The 27,143-nt window shown below is 27.8% G+C and overlaps 2 protein-coding genes across 4 annotated transcripts in view; one reads left to right on the top strand and one right to left on the bottom strand.

Moving 5' to 3' along the window:
* LOC129987950 (nuclear pore complex protein Nup107-like) overlaps positions 1-13,514 on the top strand; it is a 38,727-nt gene extending 25,213 nt beyond the window's left edge. The window contains exons 19-26 of the mRNA XM_056095970.1: positions 449-606; positions 6,068-6,170; positions 6,307-6,392; positions 8,730-8,801; positions 9,678-9,857; positions 11,195-11,263; positions 12,565-12,732; positions 13,358-13,514. Coding sequence (XP_055951945.1) covers positions 449-606; positions 6,068-6,170; positions 6,307-6,392; positions 8,730-8,801; positions 9,678-9,857; positions 11,195-11,263; positions 12,565-12,732; positions 13,358-13,462 — 941 coding nt within the window. The 3' untranslated portion in view covers positions 13,463-13,514. The remainder of the gene's footprint in view (positions 1-448; positions 607-6,067; positions 6,171-6,306; positions 6,393-8,729; positions 8,802-9,677; positions 9,858-11,194; positions 11,264-12,564; positions 12,733-13,357) is intronic.
* Positions 13,515-13,964: 450 nt separating this feature from the next.
* On the bottom strand, positions 13,965-26,612 carry LOC129987953 (2',3'-cyclic-nucleotide 3'-phosphodiesterase-like). Of its 3 annotated transcripts, none has more exons than XM_056095974.1 (6): positions 26,175-26,291; positions 22,109-22,478; positions 20,947-21,103; positions 18,852-19,056; positions 16,463-16,563; positions 13,965-14,917 (listed from the first exon to the last, which is right to left on the bottom strand). In XM_056095974.1, the coding sequence occupies exons 2-6, from the start codon at positions 22,462-22,464 to the stop codon at positions 14,384-14,386; spliced, it is 1,353 nt and encodes a 450-aa protein (XP_055951949.1). In that variant the 5' UTR covers positions 22,465-22,478; positions 26,175-26,291; the 3' UTR covers positions 13,965-14,383. The 3 variants fall into 3 exon arrangements, with proteins under 3 accessions (XP_055951949.1, XP_055951950.1, XP_055951948.1); XM_056095975.1 differs by lacking the exon at positions 26,175-26,291 and adding an exon at positions 23,765-24,295; XM_056095973.1 differs by lacking the exon at positions 26,175-26,291 and adding an exon at positions 26,296-26,612 and having other exon boundaries at positions 13,966-14,917.
* Positions 26,613-27,143: the final 531 nt, after the last annotated feature.

Genomic DNA, 27,143 nt, shown 5'->3' with positions numbered 1-27,143 from the left:
TGTTATTTTTTTTCATATTGTTAATCCTTTCTCTTTATGTAAATAAAAACAAACAAGCAAACTAGAAAATGAGACGTTTCTTCAGTTACCTGTTTAGCTTCATTTAAAGCAATGTACTTAATCTCTTGTGCTATAATGATGTTTTATGCACATTGCTATAAACACATCTACCAATTAAACTGTTGAGAAGGGTTAATTTTTTTAGCTTAAACCTTTTATTTTCTTAGAGATCCCGAGAATTTAGAAATTATCTGAAAGTAGAACTTGGAAAAAGTAAATCTTTATGATTAAATATTTATCTAAACATAATATTTCATTTCATGTATATCATTAATGTTTGTATGATGCACATGCTTGTGATACTAATGATTATTTATTAAGTTTTTATTTTGATAAATAAGTTTTTTTTTTCTTTCTAATATTTGAAAAACTATTGGATGTTTTTTAGGTATTACTGATAATGATGAACGCCAAAAGTGTTTGCAATATGCTGAAGAAGCTGGTTTAGATGTTCCACAAATAACAAAAACAGTAGTAAAAAATATTCGAGAAAAGGATGCTGTAAAAATAGAACCAACCACTGATTTATCAGCAGTGACTACTCAGGTATGTCAACTTATACAAAGTAAGCTATTTATGTTAATACTATGCATGTTAAGTTGTTCTTAACAGATATTTAATATTCTATATTTTTGTTTGTTTTGATTTCTCAAAATGAAATTGTCTCTTTTCTTTCTGTCCCCCCCCCCCGAGAAATTCCCTAGATTATCCCTTTGATTAAGTTTTGCTTTATTTCCCCGAAATATATTTATTCAATACCAAATATTATTATTATTATTATTATTATTATTATTATATTGTAGTAAAATGTGAGTTTTTGGAAAAGTTTGTTTAAAAGATGCACACTTTAAAATAGTTTAATATTTCATTTTGTTGTATTGAGTATTATAATAAGCCTTTTTTAAAATTTAGAACTAAGTATTTGAAACCTAATAGTTAAGAATTTTGTGGTTCATGTTTTTAAAAATCTTGACATTCCTTATCATATTTTTTAAAAATATAAATCTTTTAGTAAGCTTCAACATTTTATTTTTACATGGTATAAAATTTTAATTAATAAAAATATCTTTATAATTAACAAAATGGTAATTAATGCATTAGAATCTAATAATGGATATTTACCAATTCATATTGTAAGACATGAATGAAAGTGGATCTAATTTGGGTTTTAATTTGAGGACTGACAGATTGAATTTTTATTTATTTATTTAGTTCATTACTTGGAAATGAATTGCTGTTTATATTTCAATAAAATTAATGATGGACATACCCTTACAATATATTATTTAATTAGTTTGTCCTTTTTTTTAATAACAGGAACTATAATATCTTTAACCATTGATTAAACATTTGATGCTTTTTTCGGAGGAATGTAGTTAGTTTTAGTGTCCCATTTGGCAAAATCATGTGTTGGATGGTGGTGAAATAACAAAATATGTGTTCTAAGTCAAAAAAACTGAGTAAGGAATTTTTCTCCTTTTTTGCTGTGTTCTTTTGGTAATTTTTTCATAACAGGAGACATACCAGTTGCAATTAGCAAGCCATATGACAGCGCTATTTGAATAATATTGGATGGGAAAAAAAGGAAATTGTAATATCTCACTACAGAAAATAACAAATAGAATAGAAATTCTAAGAAATCTGAAAATCTAGAAGCATTTCTTTTAATGATACTCCCAAAATTTTATATTTTCTATTATACTATACTTTATATAAGAGAAGAATTAATAAACTTTTATTGTTTCAGGGGTGTTTGTGCTCCGGGGAAACCCCGGAATTCCGGGGATTTTGAACTTCGATACCCGGAAATTCCGGGGATCGTCGTTCAAAAGGAATAATAATGAATTATTTATTTTGATCTGCGTAATTTTGTTTGCTTTGAAAGCAGAAAACGCAAGGTCAGTGTGTGTGGTGAAAACTTTTCCTTTCTTTCTCCAAAGGCAGTGATAATGCGTGAAAAGGGGGAAAAAACTTCTTTTTTGTTCTTTCCTTATTGCGAGTTATGACTCATTCCCCTGGTTCTCGGACATTCTCTTCTGGATTCTTTTCGGCAAGTGGGTTCAAAGGTCTTCTCTCTCCTGGCGTGGCGCCAATAAGTAGAGAAGGGGAATTTTTCGCCGTATTAGCTATTTGTCATTGATCGCTTCGCAACTTTTTTTTCTCCGCTGTGTAAAATTTTCGTTTCATTTATTGATGCACGTGTAAATTTTTCGTTTCGTTTATTGAAATATTTTTTTATTTATGTACGCAAGAGAATTTCACTATGAAATTTCTCGATATAAATAGTGATATTATATAATTAGAAGAAGGTGTCCGGAATGCATTTAGGTGGAATTGGATTGAACGGAGAGATGGTAATGGGGATACCATCGGCACATGGTGCAAGAAAATAAATGTTGCTGGACAAGCATATTGTGTTTTTTGTAACTCACTGCTGAAGTATGGTAGGGAAGGATTCAAGGCTTTCACAAATCATTCTAAAACTGTGACGCACATAAAATATTCAAAGTGCATTAGACATTCAATGACTTTAAGTAATTATGCTAATTCAAAAAATACTGATGACTTACTGGAGACTGATGCTCGGCCATTGGATATAGTGACAAGAAAAGCACGCCAAGAGGTATTAATAACTTCGTTTATCGCCGAGAATTCTCTTTCTGTCAATGTAGCTCCCAATTTAATTGAACTCTGCAAACAGTTGAGGCGCGATCAGACGGCACTAAACTCGTTGGAAATGTCCAGGACTGCTGCATGTTATAAGATGAAATATGGGCTCGCAAAAACTATTAAGGAAAATATCATTAAAACTTTAAAGGAGACTCCATTTTCTCTAAATTTGGATGAAAGTACTAGCAATGCTCAAGAAAGTATACTGGCAATATTGGTGCAGTTTTATGACAACAATCAAAATGAAGTTGTAGTTCATCATTTTGCATCTCTAAAGATGGAATCTTGCAATTCAGAAGCTGTTTTTAAAGCAGTTGTTAATACTGTTGAAGATAATAATATTCCATGGGCAAACTTAATTAGTGTATTAATGGACTCATGTAACACCATGCGTGGAAAAAAAAAGGGTATTGAAACCAGACTACGATCAAACAAAGCACCCCACTTATTAGATATTGATGGTGACACATGTCACACAGCTAATAACTGTGCAAAAAAATTTGCTTCTTGTTTTGATAGATACTTAGAAGATTTGTTTGATGACATCTATTTTGATATGAAAAGCTGCAGTAAAAGAGAATTTTTTCAAAATCCAGGGGCGTTTGTGCTCCGGGGAAACCCCGGAATTCCGGGGATTTTGAACTTTGATACCCGGAAATTCCGGGGATCGTCGTTCAAAAGGAAGTAGGAATAATAATGAATTATTTATTTTGATCTGGGTAATTTTGTTTGCTTTGAAAGCAGAAAACGCAAGGTCAGTGTGTGTGGTGAAAACTTTTCCTTTCTTTCTCCAAAGGCAGTGATAATGCGTGAAAAGGGGGAAAAAACTTCTTTTTTTGTGCTTTCCTTATTGCGAGTTATGACTCATTCCCCCGGTTCTCGGACATTCTCTTCTGGATTCTTTTCGGCAAGTAGGCGTGGCAGAAAAAAAAGGGAGAGACTTCGTTCGACCAGATGTGCGATCACGTGACCTGGGTTCAAAGGTCTTAATTTTGCAAAAAAAGTAATTCATTGAGCTTTTATAATTAGGTCCTTCAATACTTCATAATCGTAATTTTTCATTTCTCCCCCCCCCCTTCTCGAAACTCCAAAATGTCGGTAGTAAGTCCGTAAAAGTTTCAGGGGATTTTTTGGGGTCCCACAAACACCCCTGAAAATCTGTGAATCCCTTGCCATTAAAAAACTTAAGCCCTTGAAGAGACCAGACCATAGGTGGGTGTACATTTTATGTGTTTTAGAAAGAATCAAAGATCTGTGGGATGCTCTTATTGCATTTTATTTTCACTACTTGGATAAAACTGATAAAGAGGATTATTTTTCTTATGTTGAAACTGTATACAATAAAAGAAATATTTCTGCAGCTCAGAAAAAAATTGTTGAAGGGGTGTATTCTTGCTTGCATTTCCAACAACTCACAAAGGATGCTTTAGCTCGGATAAAAAGAATACTAAATGGGTTATTTGTTATGCAAAACAAAACTTTATTGCATATGGCATTATATTCAGCAGTATTACCAGAGTTCAACACATATATTAAATTATTTGAAACAAAAAAACCAATGCTTCATTTAATACATTCCAGTATTTATAAATTGATGGCAAAATTTTTCTCTTTTTTTTATGAAGCCAGAAAATATAGAGTTCACATCTTATGATGATTTATTAAAGGTTGATGTCACAAATCCAGAATTCCATCTACCTAGCAAAGTAATATTTACTGGTGCAGAAGCTTCCACTCTCCTGAAGAAATTATCAAAAAATCATCCAATAGCAAAAGAATTCCAAATTTCTCTGATGAAAGCTTATACTAATACAGCACAGCATATGAAACAGAAATTACCCCTTAAAAATTCATATCTAATTAGTTTTACAGCATTAGATCCAGAGCTAAGAGGTAAAACCAGTACAATATTAGCTTTTGAAAAATTATCATCTTTTATGTCCCATATTTTTAGTGATAATGAAAAGTCAAAAGTAGAAGCTGAAATAAGATTATACCAGAATGATATTGATATCACCAAAGAAATGCTCTACACATCTGATGAAAGTAGAAATCAAGTCAAGTGTACAATTGATAAATATTGGTCTAAAGTTTTTAATTTAAAAAATGATTTCACAAATGTTTATAAGTATCCTACATTGGCTAAATTGGTCAAAGCCTGCCTTAGCTGCTTCCATGGCCCATTAGTGGAAAGTGCATTCAACTTAATGGATACACTTGTCACTGACTATAGAACCTCTCTTAAGATTGATTCCCTAGATGCAGTGCAGACTATTAAATATGATTTAATGGCTTCTAAAGAAACCTCATGTGAAAAATATGGTTCAAAAAATCCAATGACTGATCCAATTCACAAAGATCTCTTACTCAATATGAACAGAAGTTGGAAAACATATCAAGAGGACTTAAAAACATGTATTTCAGATGAGTCACCTATAAAAGTCTCTGAAAAACCTTCTACATTAGCAGAAAAGCAAACTGCTTCTACCTCTGCATGTGCAGTTCTCGAGGAAATTTCTTCAACTGTAAATGAGGAAAATAAAAGTCAACCTTCCTGCAATTATGAAGTTCACCACAAAAGAAAGACAAGCCCACAAACATCAGAAAATAAAAAAAAGCAGCAGAAATTAGATAATTTTTTTTAAAGAATTAATTCAGGTAATTTAAAATATTTACATAAAATGTAGTAGTTTATATGTTTAAAAATTTATGGTTATTAATTTTGCAAAAAAAGTAATTCATTGAACTTTTATAATTAGGTCATTCAATACTTCATAATTGTAATTTTTCATTTCTCTCCCCCCCCCCTTCTCGAAACTCCAAAATGTCGGTAGTAAGACCGTAAAAGTTTCAGGGGATTTTTTGGGGTCCCACAAACACCCCTGTTGTTTGAAATGGTACATATTTTTATAGTTCTCTATGTAGCTATTGGTTTGATTTATAATTTGATACCATAGTAAATTGTTACATTTTTTTAATGTGAAGCTATTTATTGTATTTTTTAAAATGCATTTTTGTTTCTTATTTAGTAATTCTGCACCGATTGTTTGCTGTGGCAGACATCTCTTTTATTTATATTTTTATATTTTGTAAACATAATTGGATTCTGAATGTGGTATTAAACTGTCCAAACTATTATACATGATGTTTTTCATCAACTTCTTAAAATGTTTGTTAGAACAGTTTATCACTGATTGATTCAGTTACTTTCTCCAATATAAATCTCTGAATTCAATAAGAAGCATAATTTAATACTAATGTATTTTATATTTCTTTTAAAGAACTGAGCTGTTCAATCTCACTTTATTATTAATAATTTATCATTTATTTATTGTAGGAAGATTTACAAAAAATACACGCTATTGATTGGCTTATATTCAATCCTACTCAGCGAGCAGAAGCTATGAAACAAGCAAATGCCTTAATGAGAGTTTTTGTTGGTAATTTTTATTTTTTTATTTGTGTGATGAATAGTTAAATAATTTTTATAATAATACTTCTATATATTATTTCTATAATAATATTTTTATCTTATCATATCTTTGTAAAATTTTTTTCATTCTTTTTACATAAAAGTCCAAAGGAAAATAGATGCTGCTAAATTGTTGTTCAGCAAAATTCCTGAAGATTCTGTAGCTGTTATGATGCAACTTTCGAAAGCAGTAAGTGCATACATTTGAGTATAAAATAATACAATTTTATGTTAATGGAAATTGTGAAATTTTTTCCAAAATTGTTTAAATTCCGTCTTTATTTCTTCACTAACCTCTCGATGATATTAAAAGTTGTTCCAAGGTCCATGTTTCTAGTGCCAGTTGATTATCTAGAAACATCTCAATGTCAGATACATGCTTTTTTTTTATTTTTATAAACACATTCTGAATTTGTTGCATTATTCAATCCAAAAAGGGATTGTTTAATGCAACAAATTCAGGTGACATTAAAAAAGGCAAATATTGATCGAGACGTTATCAAGTGATACTAACGTCTCAAATTTGCAAGGTCCGTAATGTCACTTAGACACTCATTTCGTACAACCAGCACACAGGCCCTTCAAGTTCTTGCGGGCATCTTGCCTCTACACTTAAGAGCCACGGAACTTTATGCGAACTTTCTCCTCAAAGTTCAAAAACTTCTGGTTAAATACAATGACATTGTCTATGACCCACACTTATACGAACGAACTCAAAATCCTTTTGACCAACACCCTTGTGAGTGGGTTACATTTCCCTTCCGGCAATCTCCATCTACAGGCGATGGAGTCAAAATTTTTACCGACAGTTCCAAAATTGATAACCATGTGGGTTCAGCAATTGCCTGTTACTTCTTCCTCTGTCAATCCCCATCGACTAGAGGATCATACAAAAGTATTCCAAGCTGAGGCCTATGCTTTCTTCATGGCCCTGGAATATATTGATAATATGTACTTCTGGAGCAAGGCTTCAATCTATTCTGACTCACTATCGCTTCTCTCAGCTCTTGCTTCACCATACCACAAAAGGTGGATTCTGAAGCAACTAGCGGATAAGATTCAAGCGGTTAATATCCACTGCCAACTCTCATTCTTTTGGGTGAAAGCTCATATCGGCATGGAAGGTAATGAAGAAGCAGACAAACTTGGCACAAACAAACAAAAAACTCGGCACTGCAGACCATTATGTATTTGATTGCATCTATACGCAGTCCTTCCGACTTAACTTTAAACATTATCAATCAAAAGATCAATTCATACTTGATCCAATGAATATTCACATTATCCATCCGATAATCTCATGGGTAAATGACTTTATTCCGCGGCTCTAATTAGCCGCTGCTGTTTGCACTGCCAAACGGATGATTGGGCGTTTCCCTTGATTAAGACCCATGTGGGTAGCTGCTAGTAGATAATTTTCGGTTTCCACCATTTCACCAATGATGTGCTTCGTGCACGGTATTGGGGTGGAAGTACCGTACTTTAATGTCACTTCGACACTGCGGGCAAGTTGTCTTATCTTGTTCCCCGACCCAGCAAGCAATACAAGATTTGTGGAACCGATGAGAACATAGGGCTCGATGTAAACGTCGGACGAGAAACAAATCCCGCACACTTCTTTGTTATTGGATTGTTGGAGAATAGTCCACTTGTCCAATTTTTCTATACTTCTTTTGCAAGCGAAGCACTTGTTATCTTGCTCAACAAACAGGAAGTATGAAACGAAGCACCACAACATAAAAGATTATATTTCACAGGATAAATATCGTTCGAATTAAATCTTTCGTTACAAATCAGACAATTCATCTTTATTTACAAACCGGTATGATTGATTCGGTGAGTAGAATATTAATTTCGAGCTCAAACACGATTGAACAAGACGAGGGCAATGTTTAACCGATGGCATGCTCAATGCAGAATGAGCTCGCGAACCAACCACAGCGACTTTTTTTCAAACTTACCACGTGATTCTATCGCACATGCGTCTTTTCGTCGTGCATCAAATCGCACAAGTACCCTTTCGTCGCGGTGCACGTTTATCGTTTACACATTTTGCAACAATAAAAGAATGTGAGCTTCTTGTCTGGGGCTTAAAAAATATTTTTTGAAAAAAGTTTATTGAAAAATGAGTAGATGTTAATTTAAAAATTCTTTTTTATGGATATATAATGAAGGATTTTTAAAATACAGTAAAGCATCAAAAATAAAGATTGTTTTTTAATCCCTCCCATTATCTTGAAAATAAATAAAAGTTTAACATTTTTAAATGATGACACTTTGATTTTGTAAAATATGTGATGCATGTTGTTTGAAAATTGATATATAAAATATTGATTTTTTTAATCATTTGTTCTAACTGGAAGTGAAATCTAACTTTTTATATCTAGAATGTTGTGCATTGATTTAAAATTGATATAGATTCAAACTGAATATTCTGTAATGAGACTGCATGTTATTTGGGCAGTAAACAAGTCCTTTTAATTTTGTATACTAACTTATTAGTAAACTTTAAAAAAAATATTTTCAGAGAGGACTAGAAGAACTATCAGCTGAGGATGATAATAGTACAAGAGAATATTTATGCTTCAAAGCTTATCTGGTTTGTATTAAATTCATTATTATTCTTTTTAATGAAAAATATAAAATTTTGTTAAAAACAATACTTTTTTTTGCAATTGTCAAAAAAATTTTTCGAAATGATTTTTAGAAGAAATTTTTTTAATTTGCTATAAATGTCGTTCTTTTTTATTTCAACTTTGATTCAATGTATGCTATTTAATTTTTATTAAGTGGATCATTAGTTGATCATCATATTATTTCTAAGTAGTTGATCATTATATTATTTCTAAGTCTTCTTAATATTATTTATTTCCACTGAAATATAAAATTAAAATCTTGCCTTGATGGAGTGCATTCATTTTTTTTCTTCATTCATGCTTATATTTTCATCAAATTTTTTTCTAATGTAAGATAAGTTATCAAACTGTTGCATTGTCTCCTTTTAATAGAATAATTTTTAAAAAAATTAAATGAAACTGCTGCTAAATGATTTGAATTTGAGGCTGTTGCATATTATTAGTCTTAATTATTAGCTTTTTTAAAAATACACTACAGTCATTCACATCTAAGTTTGGCAGTACTAGAAAAAAATAGAGCATCATTTTGTTAAATAATCCTGAATATGATCCTAATGTATTTAGTTAAAAATAATTAATAGAACAGCATCTAAACATAAATATGAGAAGTGATATTCCATATATTTAAACAATTTATTTAAAATGCTCTTTTATTTCTTGGAGTGTTACATAGTTCTATATTATTCAGAAATATAATTTTGCCATTCCTTAATGATATGTTAACTTTTTATACTTTATTATGTTACATTTTCTTTGACTGTTTTGAAAAGAGCACATTTTTTGTTTCTGCTATCATACTTTTAATTTTAGTCCAGTAATTGTTACATTTTTATTTCTAGGAAGCAATGGAAGCTTTTGATGCTTGGTTTCATCATTCCATTCACGCTAAACCAAAAACACCTCCAGCACCTTCTGGGGAACATGTTACTTTTAAAGAAAAAGTGGCTTACGAACATGAATTGCAGCAGTATCAGAAAGATTTAGAAAGATGGCAGAATGTTGTAACAAACCTTGGTTCAGTAAGTTTCATTTATCAACAATTCTGATTTATTTAAAAATAATTTCTTTGTTATAATTCCCAGCACAATAAAGTATGTAGTTTCTTAATAAGTAACACCATCTATTTCTTTGTTTTTTATATCAAGGGAAAAAAAAAAACTCACTAATAATGGATATTTTCCTTTTTTTTTCCCACCTCTTGTATGATGGGGCAAAAAAAAAAAAAAAAAGCTGTTGTTTCTTGTTTATATCTTATGTAGAAAAAAAAATGTTCATCAATGTATGTGAAATTTCTATTTATCCCCCCCCCACTAAAATTAAAGTAATTGATGTGGTTGAAAATTTGTTTCTTTTTGAGATAATTATAAACCTTTCATTGCTAATACTGGTTATTACATTCATTAAATTACATGCTTCATGCAAGTTAATGCCAGATATATTTGGCACACATTAAATGCTTCACATTAACTAAAATTGGCAATATTCACTAAATTTGTTATATCAATTGTGCTTAAACTATAGATGATATGCAGGTTGAAACTATATCCTTTGTGTCTACATTATGCATATATAAACTTGATACCAAGTAGGATCACAAACATGAATTTGTGAGTCATGAAAATACTAGAAGCAATTGCTTCAGTCAAATTCTTCAAACATTAGTTGTTTAAATTATTTCAATCATTTGAATTTGAAAAATGACATTGGATCACATTATAATTGCACAAATAAATACACCAATTAAATTAAAAAGTTAATGCCACATTTTCTAGTTTGCGCATATATTTGAAATCACTAAATATTTATGACAGTCAAAAAGGATTCGTGAGTGGAAAAAGTATAAAAAGTTCTGCCCTTATTATTTCCTTATAGCTAGAGTATATAGAGTAAAACTCTGATTTCTGTAAAACAACTTTGACAAATAAATGGCAGCTATAGCTGCCATTTCTAATGCATATCTGGTGGATAAAACAGCAATTATATCCAGAACTAATGAAAAATCATAGCAAAAATATGTGAATGAATGACTGTGGTTTTTTTTATATTAGTTAAATTTAATAAGAAAATAAATGTGTAAAATTTTTAAAAAGTTGTAATTTTTTAAATGGAGGCAAAAGTACAAATAAATTAAATATCTAATGCTGTTTTAAATATTGTTCAATTATTTATTTGTATTATATTATATAATATTCTATATATTATCAATGCATTGAAATTGATATCAATGAAGGTATTCAAAAGTATTACGAAATATTAGCTGGAAAATGTCAGGAATTTAATTATATAAGAAAATATATGCATGAGGAACATTTATTATAATTTCAGCACTAAATGCTATTAAACATTATTGTTTCAGTCTGCCCTGGATTGTCTTTATAACGTTCTGTTATTTGTTGATGGAGGTTGGATGATCGATCAAAGAACAGTAAGTTATCTTTCAAATTATATGCGAAACAAAAATATATTTGGTATATAAATGAAAAAGAAGTATCTGTGCACCATATGCTATTAATATGCAGTTATTGAATTATAATAAATGAGGTGAAACATCATCACATTTTTGTTTTAAATAGATACAGCAATATTATGAAAATATCAAGTCTTGTGTTAAATGGATCTAATTAGTTTAAAATAAATATTCAATGTACTCTTTTACATATTACTAAAGAATTATACCAATATAATTGTTGAAAATCTGTATTTGATTAATTTTAAAAATTTACACATCTTTATAATAGATTTATTTTATGAATTTAAAAAATGTTATGTTGTTAATAGTTTAAAAATGTTTTACTTTTGCAAATATCATTTCATGCTACTATGGCTTTTAAAATTATTAGGTATTTAGAACGCATTATATCTGATATTAAAAAAATATTTAATTTGCAAATCATACTTTAATTGCTGAAATTCTTTTTAAATAATATTAATAAAAATTCACCTGTGATCATTTTGTCAAATTTTAAAATATTAAAATGTCATAATAATTTTTTAAAGGAATTATAGGAAAATAACCTATAAATATATTAGGGGATGCTGTTTTGTGAAACTAATATTTCAAATTTTATGTAATGAAGTTACAATATCTTGATTCATATTTTTATAGCTCTATTCAAATTTGGTAAATAAAACTACTTTGCATATAAAGGGAAATTTAGTATCAAATCTACAATTCTCTCAATTAAAGTATTAACCAAAATTGTTATTCATTGTAATTTTATAGATTATAGTTTTTGTTACAAAATTTATTTAAAATCCATTGACATTTCCAATATTAGAAAATATTGAACTATTAATAGAAGTTAACAATAGTAAAATTAAATTGCAGATATTTGAAATAGATTATAAACCACTGTATTTTGCTGTACTGATCTGTGAGTAGATTTTAGCTCTGATCTTATGCATCATGTTTTTAACAATTTAAACCTTGTTTTCCATGATCTAACTTTTAAGATTACATTTACCAACATCCACAGAATGATTTTAATAACAATACATTAAATTCAGTATTGTTGTGTGAATTGAAATGTGTTTATCAATAAATTATGATATCTTTAATGTACTTGGTGCAAATTTAAGAATTAAAGTGAAATGGATGTTGAAAAAAGGGTTTATCAATTTCTCTGCTTTTCTTTCGAGTTTATTATAGAATTTATAAATGCTCAAAAGTTTTTTAAAATAAAAATATTGTAATATTAATAATTCATATTTAATTATTTTTGAAAGGATGGAACACCTGATGAAAATCGCCAACTTCAGCTATCACATCTTCGAAAACTTTGCCTTCCTCATGTAGTTAGGTTACTTCAAGAACTTCTCTTATCAGAAGAAAAGTACAAAGAAACCATTCAACTGGTGGATATTATTGCATCTGAAAGATATCAACTATACAAGGTAAGCTTACAAACCCCCATTCAAAACATCTCCAAGTTTAAAAAAAAAAAAAATTATGCATTCAACAATAAATACAACATTTTATATGCTGATTGTTTGATATTTGTTTTATTGTAGGCCAGAGATTCTAAAACTGAGGGTAATAATTTTGAGATTTCAAATATTTCTAATTTTCCTCTTTTCTCGGATGCTTAATTGTTTCTAAACTAAAATTGCTGGTTCAATAATTTTTTTGCAGAATTTTTTAAAAACTGCATTAATAAGTATCCATTAATTTTTTTTCTTCCAATTCACAGTATCACAGCAAATTGATGGATTAAATTCAGAGTTATGAAAAACATCTATTCAAATAAAGAATCATAAATGCTAAAAACTTAAATAAAACATTTTGTTGTACATGCATAGAAAAAATATTTTTTAAAGAGGGTAAAAAAAAAAAAAAAAAATCCAGTAAGAATAATGTTCAAGAGAAACATTGCTATTATTATTCCATATTTCCAAATTAATTGATATGAATTAATTTAAATGATCATGCTGATTCATAAAAAGATTATCATTTTGATTTGCTTTTAATGTGTGTTAGTTATTTCAGATTGTATTTGAAAAATATTTTTTGTCTTCTCAGGTTTTTACCCAAGAAGATATCAAGCAAATGCTCAGAGTTTCTACTGATTCATCATTTGCCTTATTAGACAAAAACATGGACCCTCTTGGATATAACTGCCAATAGAAACTTCATTTCATGATATAAATAACTTTTTGTAATTATAAAACTTTTTTAATAAAATTATCTTTCAATTTTATAAGTGAAGAAGAAACAAAATATTATTCATTGCAAAAAAAAAAAAAAAAAAGAGGATTAGTATTTTTTTTAATTATGTTGAAAATGGCATATTAATTATTATCAAAAGGTTCTAGTTTAGAATATTAAATTCTCCAAGATTTTTGTTATCATTTGCCACTATCAGACATCTGTAAATACAAAATTTTAAAAAATCAATGAGCTGAAAGAGAATTTAGAAAGACGACATATATAAATCCAATATGTTAAGTTAGAATCAACATAAAAATATTATCTTGTAATCCATATTTCATGGAATAAGTAATCAAGGCAGTCTTGCTAAATGTATGCAAGTTTATTTTTTTTCCAGTCAAGGAATTGCTTACATGAATATTAACAAATATGCATAAAATACAACTTTGGTAAAGAGTATATAATATTAAATATATAAAAATTATAAAAGATATCGCAATAGTAAAAATTGTCAAAAACTTAAACATCACATTGTTATATTATTTATCAAACTAAAAACATAATATAAAAGTTTTTTTTTCAGTAAATACCATTAAAAGAAAGGATAAAATTGCATTTCCTGAAGTAAATGAGATGCTTTTCACTCTAAAAACAAGAAAATTTTTTGATGTAATGCCTGAATCAAAATGAGAACTAAATACTCAAAAAGGTTTGAAGTATGTCTACAATGGGCTTGGTGTGTTTTACCCAATAAAGTTGCAATATTTGATATATTTGGCACATACCAAATTCATCCTTCTGTCATGTTAACAGAAAAGTATCATATCTTTTAAATGGTATATCAAAATACGGCTAAAATTAGGCACTTATGGATTATTAAAAAGGCCTGAATTCATTCTAAGTGTACAGTCCAGTAAATAGTGCCTTAAAGCTGATTTTCTTTGGTGCTTTAATTAGCCATTCATTGTCTTTTACCCTACAAACTGTAGTTCCATTATTCAATGTATTAAAACAATCACTTGTAAATTTATCATCAACATCAGCGGCAAATAATATGGACTTCTTGAATTCGTTTCTGAGTTGTCCAGCATCAAAAACATCTTCATCCTTTTGGGCCAAATGAATGAAACTACACTGCTTAGCAAAAAATACTTCTCCCTCTTCCCATTCTTCTAGAGCAGCTGTTGCACTCTTTAGTGACTGAGGGCTATTTTTGAACTTGTAGGTTTTTCCATGTTCAGATAAGTTATCATTGATTCCTAATCTGTTCATGTAATCACTGAATTCATAATTTTTCACATAATTGTGAGAACCCTCAAACATAAGAAGCTCCATTTTGTCATCTACATACACAACTGCATTCATTGCAGAAGGTGTGATGTGATAGCCTAAGACTGTAATTGTGAAGCATTTGCCATATAAATATTGTACCTGCAAGTAGAAAATTATAAAGGTTATTGGAATAATATTATATATGGAGTACTCTAAAAAAGTAAGGCTTAAATTGATTGATGTTGTTTTCTGTAAGGTTTCATGTTCAGAAGCAGAAGATATTTGTTTTAGATTAATCTCTTCGGGTGTGAGGGTGTATGTGGAAATACCAGACTTATGGAAAAGAACTCTAATTTTGCATCAATGTCAAGATTAGGCAAATAAGAGGGCCATTCCATTAAAAAAAAAAGTGAGTAGGAAACAAAATTAATAATGTCTGTATATCACTTTTAGTAAAAAATTCATTTTGTTCTTTACTCATCCTTTTTTTAATGACATAAACATATACACAAAATAAAGATTATTAAGTCCAAAAATTAGTCTGCAAAGAGAAAGCAATAACAACATTTAAACTAAAAATGATCGAATTTCAACAGTTTGAACAATCTGTAATACACAATAAGCAGTAAGTACTTTTAATAAACAATCAAATGTGGGAATTAAAAAAAAAAAAAATCGAAATAAACATTACAAGTTATACATCTTATGTAATTTAAAATAAGGTTATTTTTTTTAATTAATTTTTATTGTATCATAATAAATGCAATCCAATTATATACAATATTTTAATATTATGTTAATTTGAATAATTACTGGAATCTTGTTAAAAACATTTGAATTAGTTAATGACCAATGTAATTAATTTAAAAACTGTTCATGCAATCAATTTAGAAACTGTTTTGTTTCAAGCATTTCAATTAAAAATTAATAAAATACGCTAATATTCTGTTTTTTGAACACATAACTATTTATCTATGATTATGATATTTTCTTAATAAATTCTATAAAAGCTATAATCTAAATTTTAAAAAAATTAATTTTAAACCAGGAAATTCTCAAATTAAGTATATGTTTTCAAGAAATAATGTCATAATTCCAATTTCACTATTTGTTGCTTGAAAGTCATATATTAATGAGATGAGTAATATAATAAACTTAAACAAATAACAAACATTTCAATTGTAAATTATCATATCACAACAATCTTTCAAGTGAATAATATATTGCCCTATACTTCATCTGCAAATTATTGACTTAATTTTTTTACTAATACAAAAAAAAAAAAAAAAAATGATGCATTTAACTTTTATTTTAGATATTAAAAAAAAAAAAAAATGTTACCTTATTCAAGAGGAAAAAAATATATTTTATCAAAAAGTCAAAATTTTGATGGAGTATCTATTAAAACTAAGATCAGTCGCTTCATAAAATTTTTCTTTTCAATTTAGTATTTATTAAAAATAATTTTATCTGGAAAAAAGAAATTTTTTGCCAGTACCAAATCTTTTTCCACAAAGCATTTTTTAAAAACAAGTACATAATATACAAAAATGCTACAATTTTTCACTTAATATACATATATATATAGAGCAAAGTTATAAAAATCATTAAAAAGTTAAATATTTGACTATTAAACTCAAAAGAAGATATTTTAAATTAGTAAATTTATATTTAACTGCAACTTGAAAATGAATATGCTCTTACTATATCTGATAAGTAGTGGTTTTTCATTTCATAACTGTCAGTTGCATATGCTGCAAGGCAAAATAAAAGTCTTCGGGCTTTGTAATAATGCGCAACTTTATCTATAAAAAGCAAACAAACTATAATTAGATTTGATAGAACAGTTAAATTTCAGAAATAAATAAACCTAGGAACATTTTTAAAAATCTGGATCTACCAACATGTTAGACTAGGTTTTTTTTAAATTGTGAAGTAGTCCAAATATTAGGATTGCAAAATTTATCACAAATACCTTTTTATTTTGGCATCCCAACATTTGTTAGTAAAATTAGTTAACTGTCTAGTTAAGGTTACATTTATTAAGGATTTCAGCAAAACTTTTCAAATATTTGTTTTTACTTTAATATACTTTAATATTCTATTTCCTAATTTGTTTCTCAGAAATGGTACAATGACAAAATTTTTCTGATGAAGATGGAATTGAAAAGTTTCTTCCACCTAAAAAGGGAATGTACAAGAAAAAAGTATAAAAAGCCCAGACTTGGATGTAATCTAAGACAGAGCTTTTCACATTATAGGAAATTCCATATATAGTACAACTGAATTTCTTATAATGTATTAGATGGTTTAGTTATACACTATCTACCAATAAGTATGCAAATCAGGATAACTGTGGTCCTAATCTATATCATGCCTTCTGTATTTAAATACCGTGTATCAAACAGTATTGGAATTAGTCGCAGGAAAGATACCATGAAATTTAGAGCTGTTGGATATCAGAAAATGGACAATCTTTAAGGGACATATCTAGTGAGTTAAACATTCCAAAATCGATAGTGGGTCTTGTGATACAGAAGTGGAAGGTGAGTGCTGATTGTCAGAATGCGCCTTAGACCTGGGAGTCCCATGAAATATTTAAGATACAGAGACCGATGAGTGCTATCTAAATAAAATCGAAAAACTGCCCCAAAGAGATGGCCCACATATTACAGGAGTTCCAACAAGTATCCAAGACAGTTGTTTCTATAAATACCATCAGCAAGAAAGCCCATTTGCTGATTTTCCATGGTCGTACTGCCGCTCATAAGCCTTCAATTACAAAATCCAGCTATGCCACTCGGTTGAGGCGGTGCAAGGCAAGTCGAAATTGGATGCAAATGAGTAGAAGATGGTTCTCTGAAGTGGTGAATAAAGGTTCAATCTCTACTATTCGGATGGCAGAGTCTGGGTTTTGAATAAGCATGGAGAATGCCTTTTGCCAAAATGCATAGTGCCAATAGTAAAGTTTGGCGGAGACGGAATTATGGTCTGGGGATGTTAATTGTGGTATGGGCTGGGAACTTTGATCCCAATTCATGGTAAGCTGAATGCCGACTCCTACTTCATTATTTAGAAAACAATGGGCTTCCTACGCTGAGGCAATTTTACGAGTAGGATCATTGTTATTTCCAAGATGACAAAGCTAATTGTCATGTTACGAAGCCCAAAATGGATGGGTATGATGATAATGGTGTGAACCGACTGGACTGGTTTGTCCAGAGTACAGACTTGAATTCTATAGAAAACCTCTGGAACGTGTTGGATCATAGAATTAAGAGGTGCAGCAACTGTCCAAAAATCAGTGAAATAACTTAAATGTCTTCTCCAAGCTCAGTGAAAGAAATTACCATTGTCCATCATCCAGACACTTGTGGAAAGTATACCCCAGAATGTTAAGGCTGTAATTGCTTCATAATTGTTCTACCTCTTTTATCACAGGAGTCCAATTACTTATTTATAGATAGTGTATATTATTAATATCATCAGACAGGTATGCCAACATTTATGAAAATTATGATAAAACTGGGATTTCTATGATCCAATTCATAACTGAAATTTCAAAATACATTTAAAAAAATTGAGGAGAGGGGACTAATGCGTATTTTTATTAGATACAGCTTTGGTTGTCAAACAAATTATAATTTTATATTGACATAAAACAATCAATTTGTAAAAAAAATACAGGCTTAATTTACAAATTAATATGGTGATTAATTTAATGCATACTATTTTAAGAATTGTAAAACAAGCATTTCTATAACCTCCTTAAAAAGACGATTTCATTTATATTGCTACTTGATAAATATCAATGCAGAACATCGAATTTGAACTTACTCATTCTTTCAAGATAGATTTAAATTAACTGTGGGTTTTATTGATATATATGTATATCCCAGGGGGAGTGTTAAGGGTTAAATTCATTTCTCCAGTGAAAGCTAAAATGGTTATTGTAGCTGTTTTTAGAATGGGAAGTTATTATATTTATGTATGACATGGTCATTTTCATTTAATGATCTTATGTTATCCAATTAACTTTTAAATAATATGTAGTTAATGTACAAAAACCATCGTTGATTTTTTCAAAACTTACCAGAACTATACAATTCAAAGATATGACAAAATTCTTCATCTGCGGTTAATCCTTTAAGAGATTCCAAAGCAAGACTTTGCAAATATGAAGCATCCTCTGGACACAAGAACCAACCTGTTAATGCAGGTGGAATATCCTCCCATTGACGTAAACGTTTCCGGAAGTAAGTAATATTGAGGCCATCAGTATTATTAGCTAGAAGAGCCTAAAATCAAATCAAACAAATGGATATTGTAAATTTTTCTAGTACATTTATTAAAGATATCTAAGTAATTTTCAATACTGTTATCATTTATTAATATTTTTACCATTAGATATTTTCATTATTAACATAAAACAGAATTTTTAACACTGATGTATGAGACTAACAAGTTTTAACATCTTACACATCTTCATTCAATATTCAACACTCTTTCATTTTAAAAAAAATGTCAATAGTAAGTAAATAAAATAATTTCAACTACAGACATTTAATTAAAATTTGATGAATAACTATTGGAAGTTGTTTTTATTTACTCTTCATTAATGATTAATTCTCTCCTTTATATGCATATATATTAGCTGCATGACTTAAAATTTTAATAGTCGTTTTATGTGAATTAATTTAACTTGATATAGTTATGTCCATTGTGCTGTATATATCACAAATTTTTTGTCATTTCATCTAAAATTTGAAGTTTAATTTTATATAAGAAATGATGAAACTTATGTATAAGATTAGATAGAAAAATAATTCAACATTGAAATTTCATAAGTACTACAAAATATATTTCAATAATAATTTATCTGATTCAATAAAAAGAAAATAGCATATTATTATAAGAAAATAAAACACCAAGCTAAAAGAGTGATAATATAAAAGCCTAAAAATAAGAGCTGAACTTACATATGTGAATTTAACAAAAATTTTATAACTGCTTATTTATGAAGAAGGAAATTCACTATAATTGCTACAATATTCAGAAATTTTATTAAAAGCATGTTTTAAACCCATCAGTTTTTTTATGCCTTATATAAAGTACATATGTATTAAACAAAATTCTTCTTCCCTTGCTTTCAAGAATGGAAAAAAATCACATAGTTAAAAGTTAAATGAAACAATCAAAACAGTGTAAATTTTTTTACACTGTTACCAAAAAAATATTTTTTAAAGTTTGCTAAATTTCAACACAGTAATTAAATTGGTACAATGAAAAGAATTTTTTGAATTTTAAGATGACATATAAATCCTTTTTTGATGTGACACTTTCAGATGTTATGTAGAAAATTTTTTAAAGTTTTGACTAATTTATAAACAATTAAAACTAAAAAAATATTGCACCGAGGAGCACATTTTCACCTACCAAAGTAAATATGTATTAAATTTAATAGTTCTAGATCAAACTATAAAGCCAATACACATAAGACACACACATATATCTTCACTATTCGTTGCTCTATCTCTCGATGACCAATGACTCTGCCATCAATATTAATTGTCTTGAATTGCTATTGATATTCATGGTTCCTTCAACAAATTATTTTTAAATTGTTAACTATAGATCATTAAACTAAAAAAACAATTTTTTTTAAACCTAAATATGATTTGTTTTTAAAAATATATTTAACTATATAAATATATATTTACATTTAACTGAAACCTTTTTGCTTTAGGAATATATTGTTGCATTGATTTAACTAATATTACAAAGAATTTACAAAAAATGCCCAAATTGTTATGATTATTATTGTTTAATATTTTACATTCAAAGTATCGAACATGGCATATATCTAGTACCTTGAGCAAATAGGGATACTATTTGCATGAAAATATAATGCCTGCGAATGAGTTAATCACAATAATAATAAATTTAGATATTTAAAAGAGAGATAATTCAACACACTCATGATGTATTGACTTAAGAATCAACAGATAGTTAATAAAATTAAGAAGTTAATACAGGCAAATATATCAAATATTAATATGAATGAGATATTAACATAATAAGTAGTAAAAATATAGTAATCAGCATCCAAATATAAGCTAATTTAGCTCAACTGGAGGAAGATTTAATCACAGAGTAGCTTTCACACAAGAAATTCTATAAATATCTACCTCTGGAGTTACTTCAAATCGATACAGCGTAATGGCCATTATTACAACATAATTGTTAGTAGCTGCCAAATTCAAATAATGTTGCATTTCCCATTTCCGCATATGAGTATTTTGAATAATTATTAATCTTGAATCGTTTGTGCAAGCAGTTTCTGCTCTGCAAAAGAAAAAAAAAATTACACAAGTATTATAACATTTTAGGTATTTGTGTATTAACCACATGACAATAATTAATCACAAAAAAAGAAAAGGGAATTATATTTATTACAACCAGTGATTAATTGCCAACAAAAATCTCTAAAAATATAATTAGTCTAATGACTATCCTTGTAAACAGTTAAACTTCAAATCACTAATGGATATGTAGTTAACACATGAGTATTGAATTATATTGAAGAATAATTTTTCTATAAGATTTCCACTGACAAATAATTGAACATTATTACGGAAATCCATTTTCAGAATTGAAATCTTAGATGGTATAAAACAATTTTTTTTAAAAAGCGAATTATTTTTTTTCATCAATTTTTAATTAAAACAATCTGTTTGGAACTTAAGATGTAATATTTCTTAAAGTCTGACCAGATATTTTAAAAGAATCTTTTAATTTTTATTTTTAGCTGAAAGTTTATAATATTTAATCTATTTTTTGAAAAATTTAGTATTCATATCTTATGCCAATCAAATAGCTTAGAGAAAATGATTTAAATGAGTTTGCATAAAATTAAAGCATTACAAATAAAATCTTCGTTACTGCAAAACATTTTAAATATTGTAAAAATTTAAGTAATTGAACTTATTAAGATTTATAAGTTGATTAAAAATGCAAGCAAAGAATTGTAAAAAAAAAAAAAAAAAAAAAAAAAAAATTAAATGAGACAAATAGGTTTTATCACTAGAACAGTGCTAAAAATTATTTTATCTAGAATGGTATTAATAAAATACTGTTTTACATAAAATTGTTAACAATTTCATACTCATAATATAAGACATTAAATCAATACACCTCACTATCTTAGATTCTACTTTTTCTAGAATGATATTCCTTTCAATTTGAAATTTACTGAAAATTGTCTGTACAGAAAGTTCAACTGTAAATAGTATAAATTTTTTCAATAAAAATTAATGTTTTAGAGAAAAAAAAATAGTTTTTGATACATACCTACTTGCACAAAATTCATGTGAAAGCCTAAGAGACTCCTTAGTTCGGGAAGGAGAGTTAAAAGAATTCTTAAAGTAAAGATCTGCACAGCAAAATGTAGCCTTAGGATACTTCTCAATAATCATTTCACTCAATGTGGCTTTTCCTGTACTGGGTGGACCACGAATTAAGAACATTACTTTGCCATGTTTTTGGATATAAGATACAGTTTCTTCATTCATAAGAAATTGAAAATCGAAAACAAGATCTTTATCTACATCAGAGCCTAACATAAATTTTTTCCGTAATCTTGCCAGTTTTCTTATAGTTTCAGCTGAAATATCACTCTTCTTATAGTCTTTCAAACTATCAGCCATCTTCAATCAATGTTCTGAAAAGAATATTTTTATACAAAAATAATTACCTTGTTATTTAAATATAAAAATTATTTTAATCATAATGATAATTACAAGATATATTCTTCAAAATATAGCTATAAATTATTTAGATGATAAAAAGGCTTAGAATAAATTAGGAATGCAATGGATAAAAAGAGAAAGCTAAACAAATAAAGTATGATTAAATAAATAGAGAATTTTAAATTTCAATAGGCAAATGTAACTCCTGTATAACAATTTATTATAAAATATTTATCAAAGATTTACAATTGGAAAACATCTTTAACTACTTTTGACAATATTTTCATAAATAAAATGCATGCTGCTTTATTGAGCTGATATGAACTTCAACAAAACCAATGGGACCAAACATCTCAGATTGCTTGGGATAATTCTAGTTTTTCACTCTTTGTCCTATATTGAGACAATGCCTTAAACTTCAATTAAATGTCCCACATTGTCATAATTTTTACTTATAACTAGCTTACAAATAAAAAAATAAAAATATCAAATCAATTTATGCATTCATCTCGTATTACAGAAAAGAAAGAATTAATAGTACTACCTCAATCTGAAGAATATAGACTTGGGTAAAGAAATTTTTTGGAGAGGTAAAGAGATCAATTAAAAACATCAAATCTGTTGAGATTAAGTTGTTTAGATAAAAGTATGTTGTTAATTTAAATGCAAAATTAGTGCTGATATTTTCAAACTTTAATTCTAAAGGAAATAAAAGGAAAAATTACTTACAGAATTTGATGAGAAAATGTTTAAAAAAAGTTTAAGAACTTACTATCATTACTTAAATTGAATATAATGCATTTTTGAAACAATCCTAGGAAATGTTGATTAAGATGCTAAATAAACAAACAGATAAAAAATAAATGTCAATAAACTGGTCCTTATTTATATTTGGAATATAAAACTGTTTAAAATAATTATAATAATAAACAATTACTGATGTTTAACAAAGTTGTATGGATATGTTATTAATCTAAAAGAACTCTTGATAGTATTAATAAAAGTATAAATCTGTTCTGGTTTACAATACAAAATCTTAGTGCCTCTGAATTTTAGTGAATCCAATAATAGTGATTTTTAGATTCAGTAAAATATTTCAATGGGCAAAAATGAAAAGAAGTCTGGTGAGTTTGTTCATCGGTACCTCAAAGCAAATTATTCAGACAACGGAGGGTAGAAAAACTGTGTTCCATGGCTGCTACACTGATTGGAAGAGTAGCAAGAATATCCAGAATTTCATAAATCATAGGATACATACCAATGAAATAATTTTCCAAGGTTTTCAAAACTGATTATGAAAATTGTTCTTTGTTAATAATGATTCACTTTCATTTTTGAGCCCAAAATGAAACTCTTGTACTATAGAAGTGGCACAATATTTGTTGAGGTCTTGTTTGGTATTTACTATTTCCATCACAGCAGCTTCCTGTTCTGTAATTATGTCTGGTTTAGGCAGGATGACACAAAGCTGTACCTGATTCATAACCTCTAAAGAAAATCTCTCTTATAGGTCTTTACAAACATGATCCAGGAATGGTATACAAACAGATCTTTTAAAATATTCTTCACAAGATTCAGAAGGATGGTTTGTTTGTGAGGCCATAAGCAGAAATAAATCAGCCTTCAACTTTTCAGTTTTTAATAGAGCCCATGTACATAATAGAGTGAATTGAAGACAGATTCAGCTTTAACTTTATTTTTTTTCTTTCTGTTGCATTTTTTTAAGTATGAAGAGGATCTTATATTGTCTCAGTATTCTTTTTTAAATCAAGGTAAATGTTTCAAGGGTTCTAATGTTCTAAATAACACAGTTATTGCTAAAATATCACTAAATTACACAATTACAAAAATTGGCAATTCTGCCTCCAAATAGATTGTATGAGAGAAAAAGGATAGGATGAGTTTTGAAAAAGAAACTTAGAGTGCTCATCTATACATACATCATTTATACTGTACAGAATGTATTATACCTAGTGTTCATAACAATGACATTATATAAAAGTCTCCAACAATGAATTGACTGTTCAATAATGAAGTTTGTTTATTTATTTTTATTTTTAAAAAAAGACACGAAAAGATATAGAAAAAAGAATTATAAAAATAAACACTGTATTTAATTCTTTTATTTAAACTTCTCTGATCAAAAGTTTTCTTTATCAAATAATAATATATAACCTGATCAATTACACAAATACAATCAAGTTTACAGCAGCATTTCTTCGTAACTTCAAAATAATGTTTAAGGTTTGGGAGGGATTATGACCTCCATAACTCTTTATTAAAAGTTATTTATAACTTTTACCACATTATCAATTTAAATATGATGTACATACACACAATTCTATAAAAACCATGAGAATATTTTCATGATTCCAAACCACCAAAAGGAAATTTTGTTTTAATAATATAAAATGAGTAAAATAAACATATTATCTACATCAGATAATTAAAAAAAAAACTAAACTAAAGACATTTTTGGGTCATGAATAATACAAGTTCTTGCTTCTTATACTAGGGACATATATGCAGTAAAGACAAGAACATAAAAGATAATATAATATGAAATGACAGTAAAAAGGCTATAATGTTCATTCGAAGAAAAAAAAATTCAGTGATATTGCAAAAAGGCTTTTTAATTAAAAAAAAACACAGATTTATAGATTCCAGCTGGTCAAATTGGGTGATGCTATACAACAAAATCTAATGAACTTTGGTGGGTTCTTAACCATTTTTGTTGAGGGCTTTTTCCTTACACTCCAAATTGGATACTTTGGAAAAGGAAGCTCGCATAACTTTTGTATACTTTTATAGATCTTTATCAGAATATTTCCCATTGAGAATAAATTAAAAATAATGATAAACAATGAAATTTAATGAATTTTTAAACAATCTGTAAAATTTTAAAATTGATTACCTACTTAGAACTTTTCCCTAAAGTGAAATATAGAAATGTTATTACTTGTCTGAAATGTTTTATATTGCCTGCATGTAATTATGCAGTAAAACCTATCAACAATATGTACATCAATAATAATAATATTTAATTGATCAATTGAGGATTACATTTTTTGAGGTTAAAAGTATCATGTAGATCTGGTTGTTAATTACCAATTTCATAATGTATTTAAGGAGAAAATTCCACTAAAGATAATTTTTTAAATCCTACAATTCATTTTGTTACAATTTTTTTACTCTTTACAATTAATGAAATATATTCTTCCTATAAAATAAATTTTTGAAAAATTTATATATATATATATATATATATATATATATATATATATATATATATATATATATATATATAACAGTTTATGAATATTTATAAACTTCTGTCAGACATCTCTGAATAGTAAGGTATCAGTTTAATTTGATTATATATATATATTGGTTTACATTAAAAAAGGTTGATAAGCATCATGAGTTTCATATAATTAGAGAATTTCATATTAAACACTAAGGATTTTTTTTTCAAAAAATTTAGAACATTATTCAAATATTTGGAAGATGCAATAACTTATTATTATTTTTTTTAAAAATTCTGCACAGAATTTTATACTTGAATTTGTTTGAGTAATTTTCTGAAAAAAAAAAAAAAAAAAAAAAAAATTGAACATTGAAATGCAAAATAGTATTTTGAAATAATTAGTTAACAAGAAACAGATCACCTTGAAATTCCTAGTTATTTCCAATGCATTCGACAGTATTAGAGCAATTTAAAAGAACTATTAAAACTCCAGAAAACAAACTATTTCGATCGTTTATCTGTAATAAATAAAATGTACTTACGACATTAAATTGAACCCAACTAATGATGGCGGCACAGACTTTACAATATCTCTGCCGATTACGAAAGGGAGAATACCCTTTCTATTTAAACACAGGCACTATTATCAACGGAAACGAAACCGAAACATTTTGCACGTGACATATAAGTTTCAGCTTTCATCAGTTTTGTTTCATGTTTACGTTTGCTTAAATGATTGACAAAATTTAAACGACATCAAATAAAGGAATTTATTAGAATATCTAGCTTTTATATGAACTGAATGATATTGTTATATTAATGGTTTAATTGAGAATCAATTAAGAAACTTTCAGTTGAATTCTGTTATCTTTCATCGGATATTTAACCTTCATTATGCATTTAACCTTCAGCAACTTTAGGAGTATGATAAGTGAAAAAAAAAAAAGGTATTTATTAATATATTTTTCAACTTATTTTGATGCTAATCAATGGAAAAATCATTTTTTAAAAAGTTTTCTTTCGATTTTCTCATTAGATTGTTTCATAAATCAAAATTTTGTTATTTATTTCAAGGACAAATTCATTTTGAGTAATTTAAGAGAAATAAGTAATCACATCAAATATGAAAGATTTTTTACGATTTGATTTCATTTGATTCCGACAGATATTCAATATAAACAATTAAAAAGTCTTTTTTAAGCAATATTTATCATGATGGTATCACACTTAATGATTGGTAAAACCAAATTTCAACTTTTTTTCTGCAGATTCTGAGAATAATATTTGTAATTTAAAATAATATTTCTAACTTCTTCAGGAAATTAAATTTCATTATTTAATTTAAATAAAATATTTAGCATGTAAGTTTCATTTTATTGGTGGCAACAAT

Source organism: Argiope bruennichi, chromosome 10 (genome assembly GCF_947563725.1).
Source record: "Argiope bruennichi chromosome 10, qqArgBrue1.1, whole genome shotgun sequence".
Taxonomy (NCBI): domain Eukaryota; kingdom Metazoa; phylum Arthropoda; class Arachnida; order Araneae; family Araneidae; genus Argiope; species Argiope bruennichi.
The sequence above is the reverse complement of the archived record's forward strand: the minus strand, read 5'-3'. Positions and strand labels throughout refer to the sequence as shown.